This window comes from Botrytis byssoidea, assembly GCF_014898295.1.
Source record: "Botrytis byssoidea strain MUCL 94 chromosome Unknown BBYS_001, whole genome shotgun sequence".
NCBI lineage: Eukaryota > Fungi > Ascomycota > Leotiomycetes > Helotiales > Sclerotiniaceae > Botrytis > Botrytis byssoidea.
Window position 1 is genome coordinate 402,099 of NW_024065842.1, and position 17,745 is coordinate 419,843.

The 17,745-nt window shown below is 42.4% G+C and overlaps 7 protein-coding genes across 7 annotated transcripts; 3 read left to right on the forward strand and 4 right to left on the reverse strand.

Annotated features, from left to right (window-relative positions):
- Positions 1 to 1,429: 1,429 nt before the first annotated feature.
- EAE97_000108 (uncharacterized protein) lies at positions 1,430 to 4,035 on the reverse strand (the record flags this gene model as incomplete). Its single annotated transcript, XM_038870618.1, has 2 exons — positions 1,430 to 3,637; positions 3,841 to 4,035. 2 exons carry the CDS (start codon positions 4,033 to 4,035, stop codon positions 1,430 to 1,432), a joined length of 2,403 nt encoding a protein of 800 aa, XP_038737979.1.
- A 1,854-nt stretch (positions 4,036 to 5,889) lies between these two features.
- Positions 5,890 to 7,271, reverse strand: EAE97_000109 (uncharacterized protein). Its single transcript, XM_038870619.1, has 2 exons — positions 6,306 to 7,271; positions 5,890 to 6,166 (listed from the first exon to the last, which is right to left on the reverse strand). The coding sequence occupies exons 1-2, from the start codon at positions 7,007 to 7,009 to the stop codon at positions 6,160 to 6,162; spliced, it is 711 nt and encodes a 236-aa protein (XP_038737980.1). The 5' UTR covers positions 7,010 to 7,271; the 3' UTR covers positions 5,890 to 6,159.
- Positions 7,272 to 8,022: 751 nt separating this feature from the next.
- Positions 8,023 to 8,722, forward strand: EAE97_000110 (uncharacterized protein; the record flags this gene model as incomplete). The annotated part of the gene is made up of 2 exons (XM_038870620.1): positions 8,023 to 8,211; positions 8,294 to 8,722. The coding sequence occupies 2 exons, from the start codon at positions 8,023 to 8,025 to the stop codon at positions 8,720 to 8,722; spliced, it is 618 nt and encodes a 205-aa protein (XP_038737981.1).
- A 673-nt stretch (positions 8,723 to 9,395) lies between these two features.
- EAE97_000111 (uncharacterized protein) lies at positions 9,396 to 9,922 on the forward strand (the record flags this gene model as incomplete). Its single annotated transcript, XM_038870621.1, has 2 exons — positions 9,396 to 9,847; positions 9,907 to 9,922. The coding sequence occupies 2 exons, from the start codon at positions 9,396 to 9,398 to the stop codon at positions 9,920 to 9,922; spliced, it is 468 nt and encodes a 155-aa protein (XP_038737982.1).
- A 2,220-nt stretch (positions 9,923 to 12,142) lies between these two features.
- EAE97_000112 (uncharacterized protein) lies at positions 12,143 to 12,732 on the reverse strand (the record flags this gene model as incomplete). The annotated part of the gene is given in 3 exon segments (XM_038870622.1): positions 12,143 to 12,296; positions 12,309 to 12,449; positions 12,528 to 12,732. The coding sequence occupies 3 exon segments, from the start codon at positions 12,728 to 12,730 to the stop codon at positions 12,143 to 12,145; spliced, it is 498 nt and encodes a 165-aa protein (XP_038737983.1). The 5' UTR covers positions 12,731 to 12,732.
- Positions 12,733 to 13,692: 960 nt separating this feature from the next.
- EAE97_000113 (uncharacterized protein) lies at positions 13,693 to 14,466 on the reverse strand (the record flags this gene model as incomplete). Its single annotated transcript, XM_038870623.1, has 1 exon — positions 13,693 to 14,466. The coding sequence occupies one exon, from the start codon at positions 14,464 to 14,466 to the stop codon at positions 13,693 to 13,695; it is 774 nt and encodes a 257-aa protein (XP_038737984.1).
- A 1,532-nt stretch (positions 14,467 to 15,998) lies between these two features.
- Positions 15,999 to 16,871, forward strand: EAE97_000114 (uncharacterized protein; the record flags this gene model as incomplete). Its single annotated transcript, XM_038870624.1, has 3 exons — positions 15,999 to 16,072; positions 16,141 to 16,198; positions 16,254 to 16,871. 3 exons carry the CDS (start codon positions 15,999 to 16,001, stop codon positions 16,869 to 16,871), a joined length of 750 nt encoding a protein of 249 aa, XP_038737985.1.
- Positions 16,872 to 17,745: the final 874 nt, after the last annotated feature.

The following is a 17,745-nucleotide window of genomic DNA, read 5'->3' on the forward strand; positions in this document are numbered from 1 at the left end:
AAAGAGTGGCTACAAGCTTTCTTCTTGGTATGGTCAAAAAGCAACCCTGAAAAGATCATAAATTCGTAACCATGGGTCTCTCCTGAAATCGACATGACATCAAACTAATGATGCATGCAATATCTTAGAAGTCCAAAGCTTCCCCCAGTTTTTCAACCAAGAAATGGAACGCTCTTCATTCCGGTGAGTTCTAGCCCCGAATGGCCATACAAAACGCGTCTTCAGGAACCGAGTGCTCAATCCTTCGACCGTGCTGTCCCACTCAATAGAGTACGTACAGTACGAGGAAGGCACGCTGCAGGAGACATCTCCTTCAAAGTTCAGGCGCCACCAACATCAAGCAACAATTTTTATTTTCTTGGTTTGACAGAGTACCTCCACTTCTCCATTGGACTCGAGCCCCTGGATCCACCGAGTATTCTGACACGAAACGGTTCATCGCTCCGTCTTTCATTAGCCACATTGCAAGGAATATTTCCTGTTATCAAAAATGTGCGTCGTGATTACAACCATACAGACGCGTGCGATATATTAACATCGCGGAGATTACATCACTAGACCAAGTTTAGTTGGGCCGTGCCGCGCAAAGCACTCGCCACATGCAAATTGGTGGGGACATCTCGGTTAGGCCTTCCCCTTCATTTCGGGTCGAAGCGACAATGTTCTTGTTTTATAGACTCGGTAACAGGATTTATGCCTGGAAATGATTTTTTGTTATTTTGGTTGGTTACATCATTTGAATTCCTTTTGGATGGGTGAATATTCGAGTGTAATTTGAAGAGTCAAGATTTAGCTGGTGGGTCGTGGGGTGATTGATTGGGTGAGCGAGTTTTGCATATGCCTCTCTCCTTTATGATTGCCCTGTTACTTAAAACGATTTGATTCTCGTATTGTATCAAATTTACGCGTATTTCGTGCTTCATGTTCTTGTGTTTGTGGTCTCGTGATTTCTCGGCATTGTTCTTTTTGCGATAATCACCAAGATCTTACATGAGTCTAGATGCAGCTAATCATGACCAGATGGGAAAGGAGGTTTTCAAATATAGATACAGTAACAATAACCCCTGCCGGATAGAGAAGAATATACGTAATTCCATCATCTTGTACATTGAATGAGAATTAGATCGAGTCCAAGTATCCAGCAAGATCACAATTTACAAGCGAATTCAGAATATTAGACCAAGTCGCCAATATTACAAATGTTTTTTGAATAAACAGTAGAGCTACATGTACATAAATATTAAATGCTAAAATAACACGCTGGCTTTTGAATCGTGAAATCTGTGTGCTGAAACCATCAATGAAACATAAACTTCAAAAGACTAAACCAAACCATCCAAATACCCATCCATCCATACTCATTACCATGCGACCTGGCAGATCCGTTCATTCCAAGAAATATTATCCTACCATAACCATAGCGCCGATCCTAATTACCAGGTCTCATCATAAACGCAGTAGGAATTCTGATTTGCAGACTAATCCCCTCATTTGTGCTCTTGACATCCAAGAAAATTTCACTTGGACTACTTGCCGCACCAGCATCTGCGTTTTGCCCTGATTTGCCTGCCAGAGATCCTACATCTCCAGATGTTGGTCCATCGAGGTTTGGTTTCTCAATGTTGCCAATAGATTGGACTTGTTGTGTTGCTCTGGCCTCCAATTCCTTAGATTTGAAAGAACCAATTGCCTTGCCTGAAAAGTTGGAAGTAGCTTGTCCAATAACATTTCCTTGGTCATCAAAGAGGTATCCGTCTTTGATAACAGAGATACTCTTACCGACAATGTCATTGATATTTGGAATGTTAACTTGAAGGTCCTTGGCACTTTCTGTTGCGCTCTCAGCTTGGTCCTTGACTCCATTCACGGCATCGGTAGCCTTATCAGTACCGGGGATTCCTCCCAATGCACCCTTAGCTTTCTCGCTACTTTCACCTAAAGTTTTCTGAGCATCGTCTGTAGATGGTAAACCACCCTTGACATCGTCCGTTGAGCCCTTAACGCCATCGAGCTTCTCTCCAGCAGTATCTTTAGCATCGCCAAGCTTCTTTTGCGCATCATCTTTGGCACTTTCAACTTTGTCTTTGGCATCACCGGCGACTCCATTGACTTGTGACTTGGTATCATTGACTTTACCCTGTACATCATCGGTGGCATTCGAAGCTTTATCCTTCAAGTCACTTGTAGCTCCATTGACTTTGTCACCAGCATCTTTACCGAGCTTGGATGCGTCACCAGTTTTTTCTTGTGTAGCATTTTTGACCTTGCTGGTAGCATTTTCAGCATTATCCTTTGCCTTCGATCCAGCATCTTGAGCTTTGGAAGTTGCATCATCAACAGCGTTGGTAGCTTGATCAGCTTCTGGAACTTGTTCAGTAGTCCCTTTCACTTTATCAGCTCCTCCCTTGGATACTTTAGATGCTTCATCTCCAACATCCTTGGCTTTGTCAGTTGCGCCAGACGCAGTATCTTTGACTTGATCAGCACCAGGTGCACTATCGACAGTGTCTTGAGCTTTCTTGGAGCTGTCACCTACAACACCATTAACTTGGCCTTGGGCTTTTTGGGCGGCCTTGGAAGCTTTGCTTAGGAATTTCTTTGGTCTTTTAGCAGCTTCCTTCGCAGGCTCAGGGACCGAGTCTTTCGCGTCTTCGACAGACTTTGTAGCTTCCTTAGTAGGCTCAGATTTAGTTACTGACTTGAGAGGCTCAATGCTTTCCTTGAAGTCGTCTGGGATAGGAGGTGCTGAGGTAATAACATCCGGTTGGACATCGGGAATAGCTTCAGCCAATTCGTTTTCTTCCTCTTCTTCCTCATCATTTTCCTCGTCTTGATCATCTCCCTCTTCTTCATCCTCGTCTTCTTCACTGACATCTTGTTCCTCGTCATCTTGAACATCGGAATCGTCATCGACTTCGCCTTCATTTTCGGCTTCATCTTCATTATCTTCGCCGTCTTCCTCACCATCTGCCATTTCAATGCCTTCATCATGTTCCTCCTTCTTATCTGCCTTGATTGGTTCTGCTTGTTCAGCCTCACCCTCGGATTCTTCGTTTTGATCTTGAGGTTCTGGCTTAGGTTGAGACTTCTTGGTCTTTGAAAATTTCTTTAGTCGAGGCGCTTCCTCCTTTTGTTCTACCTTCTTTGGCTCTTCCTGCTCATCTTCAGCCTCGGCTTCAGATTCCTGATCTTGCTCTTCAGGCTCTGGCTTTGGTTCAGGTTTCTTGGTCTTCGAAAACTTCTTTTGTCGAGGGGCCTCCTTCTTTGGCTCAGGCTCAACTGGCTCTTCTTCCTGTTCAGGCTCGTTGTCTGCTTCCTCGTCATGATCTGGCTCGTCTTCCTCAGGTTGGTGCTCAGGCTCAGATTTCTTAGCCTTTGAAAATTTCTTTGGCTTAGATTTTGGCTTCTCAGGCTGGGCCTCCTCCTTCTCAGATTCGTCGTTATCGTCTTGTTCGCCGCCTTTCTCTTGTTCTTCTGGCTCTGGAACTGGCTCAGGTTTTTCGATTGGCTTTTTGAACTTCTTGATCTTTGGCTTGCTTTGGGACTTTGGCGCTGGCGAAGGAGATGTCACTTCAGGGTGTGGTATATTTTTGTCAGCTGGTGGTGTTGCCGGTAATTTAGGTGCGAATTTCTTGGCCTACGTTGTTCTAATGTTAGCCTTCTGACTTGAATTGAATATTCTTTCAGTCTTTCTTTTTTTCTCTTGCTTTCCTTCTCATCCCTTTGATAAGGTGCTCCTTTGGATGGAACCAGAGGTGAAGGCCAGGAATTTTGTCCGGAAACAAAGAGGAGGATAACGGTCGGCGAAAGAAGGCATATAAGCCAGAGCAGGAAACTTACTTTGGTGGTGGAGCCCTGCTTTGCGGATTTCGTTACATCGCCGGTATCTTTTGGGACAGTTGGTGTGTTTGGAACCGATGGTTTTTCACTAGGTACTGAAGAGGTATCTGCTTTAGGAGTCGAAGGTTTCTTCTTGATTGGAGTTTTGTTGGTCTTCTTCAAGACTTTCTTAGGAGCTTCTTGTGTGTCTGCCATTTCTGCGATTTTTGCGGTTGTAGATGATGTGAATTGGATGGAATCTGGATCGTAGCGTGATGTGCGTTGCTTGACTAAAAGCGTCCACTGATAACGAACAATAAAGTGAGGAGACAGTTTGACGGATACCTTTCACAGGTATATAGAGGCTTCAGTAGTGTAACAGTTAATGACACTAAAGTTGAATGCTGTGTTCATCTTAGTAATTAGATGCGCAAAGAATGATCTCACTGTCTCCAAGGTGTCCCGAAACCAAGGCTGGGACCAACTATGACCCAAGTTCTGATTGGAATACATCATTGCGTCAACTTTGCAAGAGCTTACAGGCTTCCCCAGAGTAGAACAAGGAAGAATGGCCCCAGAGTGGATAGCTATAGCAACTTGCATCATTTACATGCAACCTTGTAGGTCAAGGAAGTTAATTGGACCTGATACTTCAGCTTACACGCCACAATAGCAAATAGGAGCAGTTCTACCGGAATCGTTTCAAGCCTTGTTGTGATTTCCTAGAAATCATCGATCCCTTTTCGATTTGTCGTTGGTATAAAAGTGTCCGATGGACGAGACAAATTGCGAATCGACCGAAGATATCTATCTAGGTAGGAATCGTAAGTGTTCCATTGTCCCGGAGGACATTCGACAAAGCAATAATACATTTCAATGCATATTTGACACTTTGATGATTTTGATGTTCAATCGAGATTTGACACATGATGTAGGCTTACGATTTTCTTCATGTCGAACTAGCAAGGATAGTAGTCTCCGGCAATACTTGCACTCACCAGCCACATTTCATGATTAGCTGCACGTGAAAAGATGAAGCCAGAAAAACCAACTTGTCGTCCAGTCGTTCCAGTCTTATTTTAGTGCAACGCCAATCGTCTAATTGTTTCACATGGACGGACAATAAGATCGGAGATATTTGCTCTGAAGTTTTTCGAATGCTATTTGATAATCCGGTACCGTGCTGGAAGCGACAAAGTTTTTGAAATGCAAGTCGTCCGAAGAGATTTTCTATGCACAAAGGATTCTTGCATTTGAGTGACATGATACAAAGCGTTAAAGGTCTCATGTTCACGTTCTGGGCGTTGTGCAGTGCTACAACCTACAAACAGAGGGAATAAGTTGGCAATACGAAGAAGCAATTAGCCATGGTTCCCAAGATGAAAGTAGAAAAGTTGGAAATTCGACAGGGTCTAGCGGTATCAATTTTCCAATCCGGATATGTGCCAACTAATTTGCTTCATTTTACCTAAGTTGCTTATGTTGGTAGGGAACACAATCTGCAAGCCATAAAATCACGAGATACTAAGAATCTAACGCCGAGGGCGGGGAGAAAAAAAGAAAAGTTAAGCGATTCCTTCATTGTGTTGAAATGGACAAGGTGCGCAGAAGCTTCTAATTACATCCCGTTTTTGAAATTGCGTGGAAAAAGTGATGATTCGTGATAGTTTCCAACTAAAGATGGACGGCAAAGCAATTCCGTAAATTTGATACTAAAAAATTGAGATTGCTTTCAAATTTGCTGCCAAGATTCTTTGAGACATGACTCGAGTAGTTTTGACAGCAGCACTAATTTAGAGGGACTCGTGGAAACGAGGTGGGTGTGCCGTTAGGCTAGTGTCCGCTATTGTGATTACGATACAGGCTAGAAGATCACTGAAGGTTCGATTGGATTGGGGCTTATGGAGCGCTATCTGATAACAATTCTCAATTCCTGTCGGATAATGTTATCAGGATTTCTGCAACATAGATTCTTGACGTAAATGCTCAATTTAACAACCTAAAAGTACAATTACCGTGGAAACTATTTGATTTTCATATTACATATAAATTACGGTAAATCAAATGTCAATAGAAGCGTCTGATAGAATTTCCATATCCAAGATTTTTGATCATTAAATCTAAAAGTACAATGCCATTCATTATCATCCAAATATCCCAAACCCCACCACACCCAAAGCACCGCAACCCGTATCATGAATAGATACAGTAACACCAAAGAAATATGTGAAAGACTCTCCATGCAACGCACGATACATCCAATTGCCTCTAGCAAAGATTCTCTCCAATCTATCCAGAACTAAGCAACACGACAGATGTTAGAATGGATATTTTTTTCGTTTAAGACCTGTTGAAAATAATCAGCTCGACCGAGCTCGTAAATTGTATTGAGAGGTACTTGTTCTCGACAATTACACTGAAGAAGTTTGAAGACTACATATGAAATGTGCATGGAAAAGGGTAAGGGGGAGTGTGATAGAACGTACAATAATGCCAATGTCAAATCACCATGAATCTTGGCTTTCAACTCAATCTCAATTTCGAGATTGACGTCTAATCTCAACTTCAAAGGTTGCTTTCCTTGATCTTTCGCTGCACCACCACCTTGTTGTTGTTGCTGTTGCATTTGCATCATTTGCATTTGCTGTTCGTGTTGTTGTTGCATCATTTGCATTTGTTGTTTATAATCGTTTCCACCATCTTGTTCGAGGAATTGAGGACGATCTCTCCTCTTACGACGGGGCTTGCGTGCAGGGGCTTCCTCCTCCTCCTCCTCCTCTTCTTCTGGCTCAGGCTCCTTGACCTTACGACGGCGATGCTTCTTCTTTTTCTTTTCCGGCTCAGGCTCAGGTTCAGGTTCGTTGTGAACGGCAGTATCCTCGCTCTCTTCTACTTCCTTTTCAGGCTCTTCGTCTTGAGCTTCTTCGCCGCCTTCATTCTCGTCAGCAGTGGCTTCGGCACCAGTTTCTGCTCCTTCATTGTCGTCTTCTACTGATGCCTGTGCCTTCTGCTCCGTACCTTCTTGTTCTTCCTCATCTTGTTCCTCTTCTCCATCCTCATTTTGTTCCTCATCTTGAGCCTCCTCTTCTTGCTCTACTTGCTCGTTTTCTTCGTTGTCTCTGTCAGGGGTGGCATCAGGAGTTGGCGCTCCCTTTTTACCACCAATGGGTGTACTCTCCTTTGGCGGCATATTGGCTTGTGGATTTATGAGATGTATTTAGGTGATGTAATGAAGAATTTAGAAGATGAGGAAAACCCGTATACGCGAGGAGAAGGGTATATAGCTAAGAGTCAACAATATAAACTCAAGAAATTCTTTCAAAATTAGATATGGGGAGGAATCTCATTTGGCACCGTTGTAGTTTTGTCTTATATGAAAGCCAAAAAATGTAAACTTGGAAATTCATGCCAAATTCTATGGAGCAAGCTTTCAAACAACTCAACTATGACATAACCGCTGCCTTCATTTTTATCCTTGTAAGAGGTGTAAAATACAGGGGGTTATTATGTTTTTGGACATAATGGAGGCCAAGAATCCTGGATTAGATGATTTATCACAAGGATTTTGGTGATAAATGTGGACTTTGACAAACCAACGTGTGCATGTGGGTCATGGAAAGCTACAGGGCTGCTACTTGTACCAAAAAGGTCGAGTCCATCCGTCCACCAATTCGAATCTCCGAGTCTAGAGGCGCACATTTCTCATAAATCAAGGCTAAATGGTACTCGAACAAGAATCATGGTAAATAATACAATGTTTCCTGTTGTCTCCTAAAGTTTTTGGGGTCTTTTGAGTATGAAAACTGATACATTATCAGTACCTGTACAGCCTATACATGAAGTAAGCCACTAACCACTAATACCTTGTTCTTCAAAATGTCAAAAAGCTACCTCCACGGGGCTAGCACAAGTAATACTTTCGGGTTTCATGATTTCATCCGCATGATATCATTTTCAATTGAAATGGTGAGGGGCTAATTCAGCATTAGACATGGGATTTGAAGAGATAAGTTGTGGCTGGTGAACAACTAAATCGACATCTTCCGTCCCCACAGCACCTTTCTAACACTGAATTCAATTAATTATACACTGTTCCAGTATCCACTTCCACTTCCAAGACATACCATACATACAATACTACGATAATACAATTTTACGATAACGTTCAACCTTGAGGACAACAAGTCAGATGAGAATCACGAGATGGCATTATTTTTGATGTTGGTAAATGCTATACCGACAGTAATCGGTACCGCTGAAGCATTAGATGTTCAGAAGAAGGAGGATTTGGCTCAGAAGCACAAGGCAAAGTTTTTTATGACAGCGAATTTTGCTCTGGATGGCAAGGCTGCTCATGAAAAAGAAGCACAAGTTGTTCTGCGCGATAACAGGGTATGTTACCACGAGTTTCTATGGGCTTACATCAATACCATTTTGAATATTGAAGAAAATACTGATTTTGAACGATCTGCAGATGTATTTGAACCACCCAGATGCGCCGAAAGAAGGACATCGATTTTGTGGTTACTATTTCATGTATCCAGGCACCGAAGAACATGGCTTGGTATCGACGATTCAAGATAATCCTCCGATGCTAAATTGGATATATGTCGACTCGAATACTTTAGAGGTGCGATATGGTGGGCGAGCAGATACGGTGGGCAACTTAGCACATCCATGGGAATGGTCAGAGGATGAAGTAAATTTAACGCTGGAAGAAGATGAAGGATTTGTTGCAGTGGAAGTCGAGCCTGGATTATGGCAAATATATTTTGATAGAAATGGGGATTTCTCTGGTCTTCCCACTGGGAAGAAAATCCAGGAGGTTTGTTTGCTTCGGCGGATGATGTGTGGATGGAATAGTCAGCTAGTACCAGCCGACAGGAAAAAGGAGGGTGGTTAATAATTTCACCATTGGAAAATAACATAACACAAAATGAAAATCTCATGATACCCATCGGAAGTCTTCCCATTCACACTGCACTGTCCAGCCTAGACCAAGATACTCATGTTACAAACACGCACGAGACTCGACAAATTCGAACTCTTGAAGGATTAGTCCTGTACAACAATTCAAAAATAATCAATTTACATGCAATATGACGAAATCCTGCCTCTTTCAATCGAACATGGGGAAAAATCGCGCGAGGTAATGCCTGTAAATGCTTGTATCTGACCCACTAGGATCAATATATTCTTCCCAGCCACAGAACAACTGTTTCGCAATTTGCCAACTTTGACACTGCATGGTTGGTGAAAACTTGCCAAAGAAGGACCTGGAGAAATTAGCTACAAGCTATTACCCCGAAAAACAAGAAAACGGCTTTGGCCGGCAAGGGGTCTGCATCAAATGGGATGATGACGTGGAATCAGCGCAAGCAGGTTCGATTCTCGAGAAATCCACTCAGTCTTTCTTTTAAAGAACACAGGTTCGAGTCAATCATATCCTCTTTCTCCTCATTCACACAAACATCTTTCCATTTTCTTCATATCCCTTTAGGATAATCCAACCCCCGTTTTTTTATTTTCATCACCCTTTCATACGGAGGTCTCTCTCGCAGAGCTCTACTTCGACAATGGCTAGTCAAGCCAAGCCAAAGGCTGCTGCCACCAAGACTGCCACAAAAGGAAAGAAGGCTCCCCTCAAAAAGAGACAACCAGAGCCTGAATCCGAATCGGAAACCGATTCCGATGATTATACGTCCGACGAAGAATCAGAAGAAGAAGCACCACCCCCACGTCGACCGGCAAAGCAAAAGCAAAAGCAACAAGGTGGTGGAGGCGGAGGCGGAGCACTCGGTGGTGTCGGTGACATGGTTCCTTTGAATCAAGTTGGTGACACCGTCGGAGGGGCCGCCGGCCAAGTTGGAAACACACTTGGTAACGTTGCTGGCGGTGTCTTGGGTGGTGGTGGTGAAAAGAAGGGAGACGACAAAGAAGATACACTTAGATTACGGTTGGATTTGAATCTCGAGGTAGAGATTACGCTGAAAGCGAAGATCCATGGTGATCTTGAATTGGCACTATTGTAAGTTCACACCACCTTTATTATTTCCTCAACCCCTCCTGTTCTGACGTTAGTACAAGGGATACTGGTGGATAAACATCTCTTACATGAGTATTTGTTGCAGAAACGGTTAATAATGTCGTCCGTCCCCATTGCAGCTTGATGTAGTCGCAGCTTACTGTATGATTCGACCTTTCGTTATCTTCGAACGTTTTATCTTTTCATCCTCTGAAAAGTCTTCCATGAGGACGCAACTCGGTTAGAAACTGCTGCTAACAAGTTCTTCGTAGGAACTAATTGGCTTTTCGATATTTTGTTGCTGGGAATAGGATCTTTGGATTCTTCGGAGTGGGACATGGGAGGTTAGGACCGGATTCTGATGTTTCGAAGGAGTTTTTGAGTGCATGGAGAATGGGAGATTGGGAGATTGGGATCGGGTTTTGACATGTTCCACACGTATTATATACCCATTATCTAAAGTGGGAAATTTAATGCCTGAATGACTTTTCCAAACTTGCTTGAATTTATATGAAGTGACCATGTGTGATGATGTAGTTTTTGGGATTCTATGACTGTGTGACGTCGTTGGTGCTATTCCTTCGCGATTTCAGGGGGAGAACCGGAGTGAATCAACCGGAGGATTGATTACAAGAGGGTTAATGATGCTCCGTGAATTAGATTGGAACGATCCTTGCTGTAAACGACTATTGAGAAGTAGATAACAAGATCGGACTCGAGAATTCTAGCATCGCCGTCGTCAAATTGCCAGGTTTTCGAGCAAACGAATACTGCATGATTGTTTGAACAATGGATAAGATGAAATTTATAATTGTATCTGTGGACAGGATTTCTCACTTTTCCTAGGCAAAGAACTCTACTTCCAAAGGAGAACATCTATCAAGTAGACTGGAAATATACAATCTTACCAAGATTGTCGCGCATACAATCGGGACTCTCGTACTGGAGGCTATCTCGTCCAACGTCATGGGAATTCCACACTATGATTCTAGCATACTCGCTAAACTCCATAAACGAGGCCACACATGTTCCAATGTTGTATTTAGCTTGCAAAAAACAAGCTAAAATTAGATGTCATGTAGGTTTTCTGCAGACAAAAGAGTGAAAAGTAGTGAAGTGGTGATGCACGTAATTTAGGGTAATATATCACCATAACTTCAACTCAACCATTCATTCGACCATATAGAGGTCCGTAACTATAGATGTTGTTCCTTGCGACATCTAGTAGTCCCGGCAAAAAGGTCCACAAATGAAATCAAGTTCAGCATTACAAAGTCTTTCGACGACTCATTGAGATAATGGAATTCGACTCTACCTAAAAAAAGTCCAAATTTTTGACCGTTCTACCTCCAGATAATTGTAGTCATCACTTATCTTACACTTCCACAATATGAAGTAATTCTGATCTGAGTCTCTTTTGTGCTATGAAAAGGGACTTACTGGGTTCTTCCTTGAGTTGTTCGGCTTTGAGTACCTAGTCAGAGAAGGCCATGTGTAGATCCTCTAGCGAGAAAGATATTCATGTAGACCAAATGTAATCGTTACTTTGAATTGGAAGATTGTTGGTTCACGTTCTGTTTGCGCGTATCTCTTCCTGCAATGATCTCTCTTACTTATATGTCATGCGGCTTTAGCAAAGCTTACTTTATATTTAATTACTTGAAGGGTGTATTGCAGGAGATATATCTCTAGCTTAGCTCAGCTAACGCTGCGTATTGCGAATACTTTCATCTATGATCTCGCTCTGCTTTCTTGTGCAAGCAATTTACATTATTTCTGGTAAAGGAGACAATTTATTCTTCTAAACCTCTCCGCGGAGGTTTCAAGCCATTTCCTCCTGTCTGCCAATGCTCAATGCAAGGTTGTGGCTCAAAATTTGCTGGTTCTTTCAGTGGCATTCTCCTCTCTCTATGCAGTACTTCACCGATAGAAGGTCAAGATTTCGTCACAAAATATGCACCGAAATCTTAATACTCGAGATTCTACAAGTACCTGTCGGGGAGCACACATTCCCGGATTGCTATTGGCCAACGGGTTTGCTAACCAGCCCCTAATCCTTCACTTCGGCTGTCACTGGCAGCGGTATAATGTCTCAGAGAAGTATTTGGTGAAAAGCCCATGATTTTTAATAGAAGATGTGAAATCTAGTTACAAATAAAATGCCGTGAATAAATGAATGTCGTCAAAACCCACCGAACATTACCGTTAACTTCGACTATGCTTCCCCAAAAAGAAAAACGAAAAACGAAACCAAATATTCCCGAGACAATCCCTAAGCCATGTTTCGAACTCCGAGACCTAAGCAAAAGAACCCGCGGCCGTAATAATTGCCGTCGCATCATCCCATAGATACTTCACAGTCTCTACGAGTTCACAAACAGCCGGTAACCAAAACATTATGCTTCCGATGTCTCCATCACCGAATAAGGTTGTCGGTTCCGACACATCTTTCCTGGTTAATCACCCCAAGTATCTTTTGGCAATTACCATCGCTGAACGCAATAGTATGTTGGAGCGGCTCAGTGTCAGTATAAAGACTAAGAGCTCTGAGATCGACTGCAATCTAATTGCATGTTGCGGTGCCGAGCCATTTGTAGTATTTGTCCTCGTTTCTAAGGAGACATATTAGGAGAGACTGGAACAGAGAAGTTGTCTTTTTTTGACTTCAATTGGAGAGACTTACGCGCAGGCACTAGTGGTGTACAAACTGACGTGATTTGCGTTGCGGGTTACAATGTCGCTAGAACTACCGTTAAGGCTCGGCATAGCAGTAGCATGGCTGAAGGCGATGAAGGAAAGCATCGTAGAGAGAGTGGAGTAATGCGTTTTATTGCGTATAAGATGATTTTCCAAAGGTATTAAGCAATGATTTGGTCGAGATATCAGCTTTAGGTATTGTTCTGTAGAAGTAGTAGATGATGGCGAATGGATATCTTGGAAATATTGAGCTTTAGCTCTCCTTATATACTTCGTTGGTATGAGGACCCCAAGCATCAGGATACTCCTCCGATGAACTTCGCCAACACTTGCGTTCCAAGCACCAAGTGTCAGATTAATTGAGGTAATTACTGTGTCTTTTTTTTTTCATAAAGCAGCAGAATCAATCCAGCAAGTTGGAGTTACAGACAGAGACAATGTTGGCGCTACTGGCAACTAAAGGAAACATTTTACGAATCCCTCAGAGGCCCAGTCAGCATTACATGGAGTAGGAATTATTTGTGACGATCTATTGGGGGATTTATCTTGAATCCGCTGATCAAAGTCTTCGCCGCGATAGTGTCTCATTTTGAAATTAGTGGATCTGGAGCACAGAAAACTGAAGGAACCCCCTCCCGCCAACAAACGTGCTACCAACACCATGCTTAGACATCATGTGACTTCCATATTCCTACGTCTGACGATCACTCTTGTAATGACATTGCCATAATATAAAAAAATTCTGGCTCGACTGTCGAAACGAATTTAGCCCGATTGAGGGCATATCCCAGGATTCATTTAAATAAAAATTCAAAAGGAGCAGAGAGTAGGTGGTCTAAAAATACATCATGAAAGACTCTCAGGAATTCTATGATAGAGGGACAGGAGTTCAATATTGTGGAGCTACAAGGCTGGAGAAAAACAAGAGATTGTGTCCAAATGAAGGTGGTAGTCAAGGGGAGCGATCATCATACGCCGATTAGTATGGAAATCTATCTGTTATATGTGTTCCCTTAAAGAAAGTTGAAAGTAATCACCCTGCCTTATGTTCAGTAGCAAGATAAAATTAAATAGTCATCTCTCTGTTGGTGATATAATCATTGGATGGGCATGAATTAATCAGGTATATATTATAGAAAAGCCTGCCTTCGTCACCATGCAAGGCGATTTTGCGCAAATCTAGTCAACAGAGGAAAACATAATACAGATTCAAAGGAATCCACGTTCAAAATTCCTATTCCATGCTCTACTAGAACCCCTGTGATGTAATCCTGAAAAGTTATAGACCAAGCGGGAGTATTCCAATATCTCGCCTTCAAGCCTTTCTCGTTTGCAGCAGTAATCTGAGAACGAATTCTATGCAACTGTGCTGAACTAAATCTCCAGAGCAACTGAGTTCCCAGAGCTTTGGTGATTGAGGTACTAGCATAGTAGGAGTTCGTGATATTGTATACAGGATTTGAGATATCGCGGTAGGTGGTATTAGCTTTGAGGACATCGAAAGAGGCATTGCCGCTCGCTACGATGATGATTGGTGCCCAGTGTATCCCAGATGAACTGTCCCAGTATGTGAGCCAATCTTTGATGCGAAGACTCTCGAGTTGCTGAATCACATGAGGCCAGAGCTCGATACCGTCGGACTTGAAGTCTAGAAGTAAAGTCAAGGTAGTACTTGGGCTGGATTGAAAAACACCATTCCAGTCCTTCACCGTGTCATTCGAGACGGTAATCCGCTCGTTTATGTTCTCAAGAATCTCGAGAAGTGGCCCGATGTATAGACTCTGTAGGGTCCTTTCTTGGGTGAGTGAGTTTGTGTTATGCCCTACTAGCAGATCTCGGCTTTCGGCTTGCGTAGAAAGATGGATGTCAGCTTCGATGCTGGTACAACCAGCCGCGAGAGCTTCAAAGAGAGGGACAGCACGCATATAGTCGTTGTGTGAATGACAGGGAATTGGGATGACTCCCTGGGTAAAGTTTGGGTCCCACGGCGATAGCAAATTCAACGAATCTTTGGGTGCGGTCCAATCATTAATTATAGTGCTAGCTCTATTCAGGAGAAATCTGGGGGTTGTGCGTCTTACCAGTGTGAGAGCCAAGGATAACCAAATTCTACAATCATTACACTTAGTTCTTGAATTTGAAGTACCAGATATTTGGACAGGTGTGGTAAGACTTGCAGGACGGGCAAAATACCAACAACAAACAGAAAAGCAGAGATGAAGAGCCATTTACTATGAATTATTATGTTCCCAAGGTGGGTCTGCATACACACTTTTTGCCTAGCGTTACGTTTAGATTGAATAGTACTGCAGCTTGTATCACTGCCATATTCAAAAGTGCTCACAGTGGAAGCAGAGGAAATTTATGATTGGTGATCTTCCGTGGAATCTGAAGATGTTAGCTCTCGTACAATGATAAAAACTTGATAACTTTGCATACCGGACAGTGAATATGCCATGGCTACCCCGTTTGAACGAACAGTATAGTATGGGTCAGAATCTGGATTTGATGATGAGAATGATGTAAAAGAGCAGCAAAGCATTGATTCAGGGAATAGTCATGAATTTCTCGACGATGTAGATACTTGTGAGGTAAGAATAGTTGTGCAGCCATTTGACTCAGCCACCGTTTTATTTTTCCTTCAGACTGTCTACCGGAAAAAGTGCCTCGCTTAATCTCTTGAAACAAGAAACAAACATTTGGGTCTCTTTTCGATGAATCACCAACTTTGATGCTGACACCAACTTCGTTGTTACGTTGATGTTCGGACAGGCGTAAAGGGAAATATTTCTCTCTTAGGCTCCAATGCACAGGCATCGAGATCATCACTATCGGTGGCTAAACAAATGAAACTCAACAATTATCTCTTGTTGCAAGATGGGATCAATTAATGATTCTTCAGACGATCTTTTTCAAACTCTAATTGAGCTCGTGATAAATTATCCAACATATATGATCCTTCATTTACCGTGCCTCACCATCTCACAAACTCCTGATGATAGATCCAAAGATGTCGTCGACCATTGAACATATCAAGTTTGTTGACTTCAGAGACACATAACAACACACAAGAGTAAGGGCCAATTCAACATGTAAATAATGTTGGTAAAATATAGCTCGGTCTGGGATGGAAGGAGTCAAAGGAAGTCGAATTAGTGCTGCTTTACTTCGTTGAGTCAATAAACAAACTGAAAAGATCTTTAGATCCCTAGAGACAAATTTGTAACGAGAGGTAGGCAGTGGTAATGGGAATCAAGTCAATTGCAGCTTAAGCCATGAAATATTATATAAAGATCTCTCGTTGGCCCAAATTGTTTCCGTCAATCGCTACCACACAGCAAGAAGTCCATTGGAATCAAGCTGTCACCATCTCTTTACTCAGGATATATAATCAATTGACTCTCCGCTACTCTTTCAAATAAGATCTTGTGTTTATTCAAGTCATAAGTCATCTAACATGAAGTTCAAATACCTCTTTCTGGCCGCCATCCTAGTCACGCTCTCCCTCGGTAGAGTCATCTCGAACCCTCGGTAAGTTAATGTCATCTAAGATCATCATCTCTCTCATGTGCCCATACTAACGAGATCAAAATATGAAGTCATGATCAAGAGGAGAGTTTCTGTCGGGATATCGATCATGTGATCAAAGAGGGCACTGTATTAGCTAGCGTCGCGCTAGCGCTACCCTATATTAAGTACTAGCTTCCCATAGATAATAATGATCAAGAACGAATACAACCACATAGAACTAATAAGTACTTACACTTATATCAACCAAGTTGATACCAACAGTTTGCAACTGTCAAAAAGACTGGAAGATGTGGAAGTAGATATGAATACTGTAGGAACCGCTCAGGATGGCCAGAGAATCTGGACTCAAGGTCTCGATACATGTGTTGCTGTAATTGCAATTGGTACTCCCAGTACGACTGGAGGTATCGCGAAGGTCATGGCTCATATGAGTACTGGCAAAACAGAAGTTATGCAGGCTTGGTCTGCACAAGATCAGGCCTCTGGAATGACCGATATCGTTATTTATATGTCGCAGCCAGATCCCAGTCGCAATCTTGATCCTACGCCTAATCGCGTGCAGGAGATGGATATCTCGATTCACCAAGATTATAACACTGTTTACCGGCTTTTGGTTTCCACGGGGCCGATAATACACAACTTCAATACTTGGGTCAGAGAGCAAGCCCATACTCTCATGACAGCCGGGTTTGCCATGTATCAGCGCCTCAACAGGGACGCAGAGAGTTCAGCACCTGGTCTCGGCGAAATGGAGTCCAGGGCTACTGGCAATGTGATAGCCGATACACACGTCTTATAGCGTATGGATGGTCTGTTGTCTTGGCAAGGGAGAATTATCATCGGTAATTGTAACAAGAACTCAAAACAGGCCCACAATTTGATACCGGCAGTTCTTGTGATTGTGTCAACAGATAGCGGTGTGATGGATGGATGAGTATTTGTCGGCAGTAGGATGTAAGATTTGACCTTATCTGTTTTCATTGAGTAGTTCAGAATCAGGCTAAATTTTTGCATCGGATCATGTCTATTGAAGTAGTTGAAATTGTGGGGTCCGGGTACATTTTTTGCCCTGCTAATTAGTTTGACATTAAAAATAGTATAGTTGGAACGTTGGGACGAAACGAATAAGGCTTTTTAGGGTTTGAGCACATATTTTCATTAAATGGAGTCAAACTTTGTATTCCCTTCAATTGAAGCACTACTTTCGGAGTTCTTAAATTGTCCAATGAATCCGTTCACAAACCGTCCCTATATTGTAAGAGGATATTTGCAAAGAAAGTGCTGCAAAGAAGTCTAATAAACGACAGCATAGTCCATCGAATATAGTAGAAAGATAAACTGGATTGCCGATTCACCTTGTGTATATTAGACAGAAATAGGCTTCGCACGTGTCGCTTGAAAATAACTCTCATGATGACTGATGCGAAAGAGAACTGATCCAATGGTTCAGGCGTAAAACTTCCAAGACTATCTTTGCCTAGAACATGTATAGCTTTTGAGTCTATCACTTGATTTGGAGAGATATAGGCGCTTAGTTTGCCCAAAGTTTGGCGGATATTCAAAACGGGATCTACTGTCTTTTGAATTTACCATTCAATCAAGATTTAAGTACCTTTGATTCATAATTGCGCTTTATATCACATGGGCATTGACCGCGTTGTGATGAGTATTCA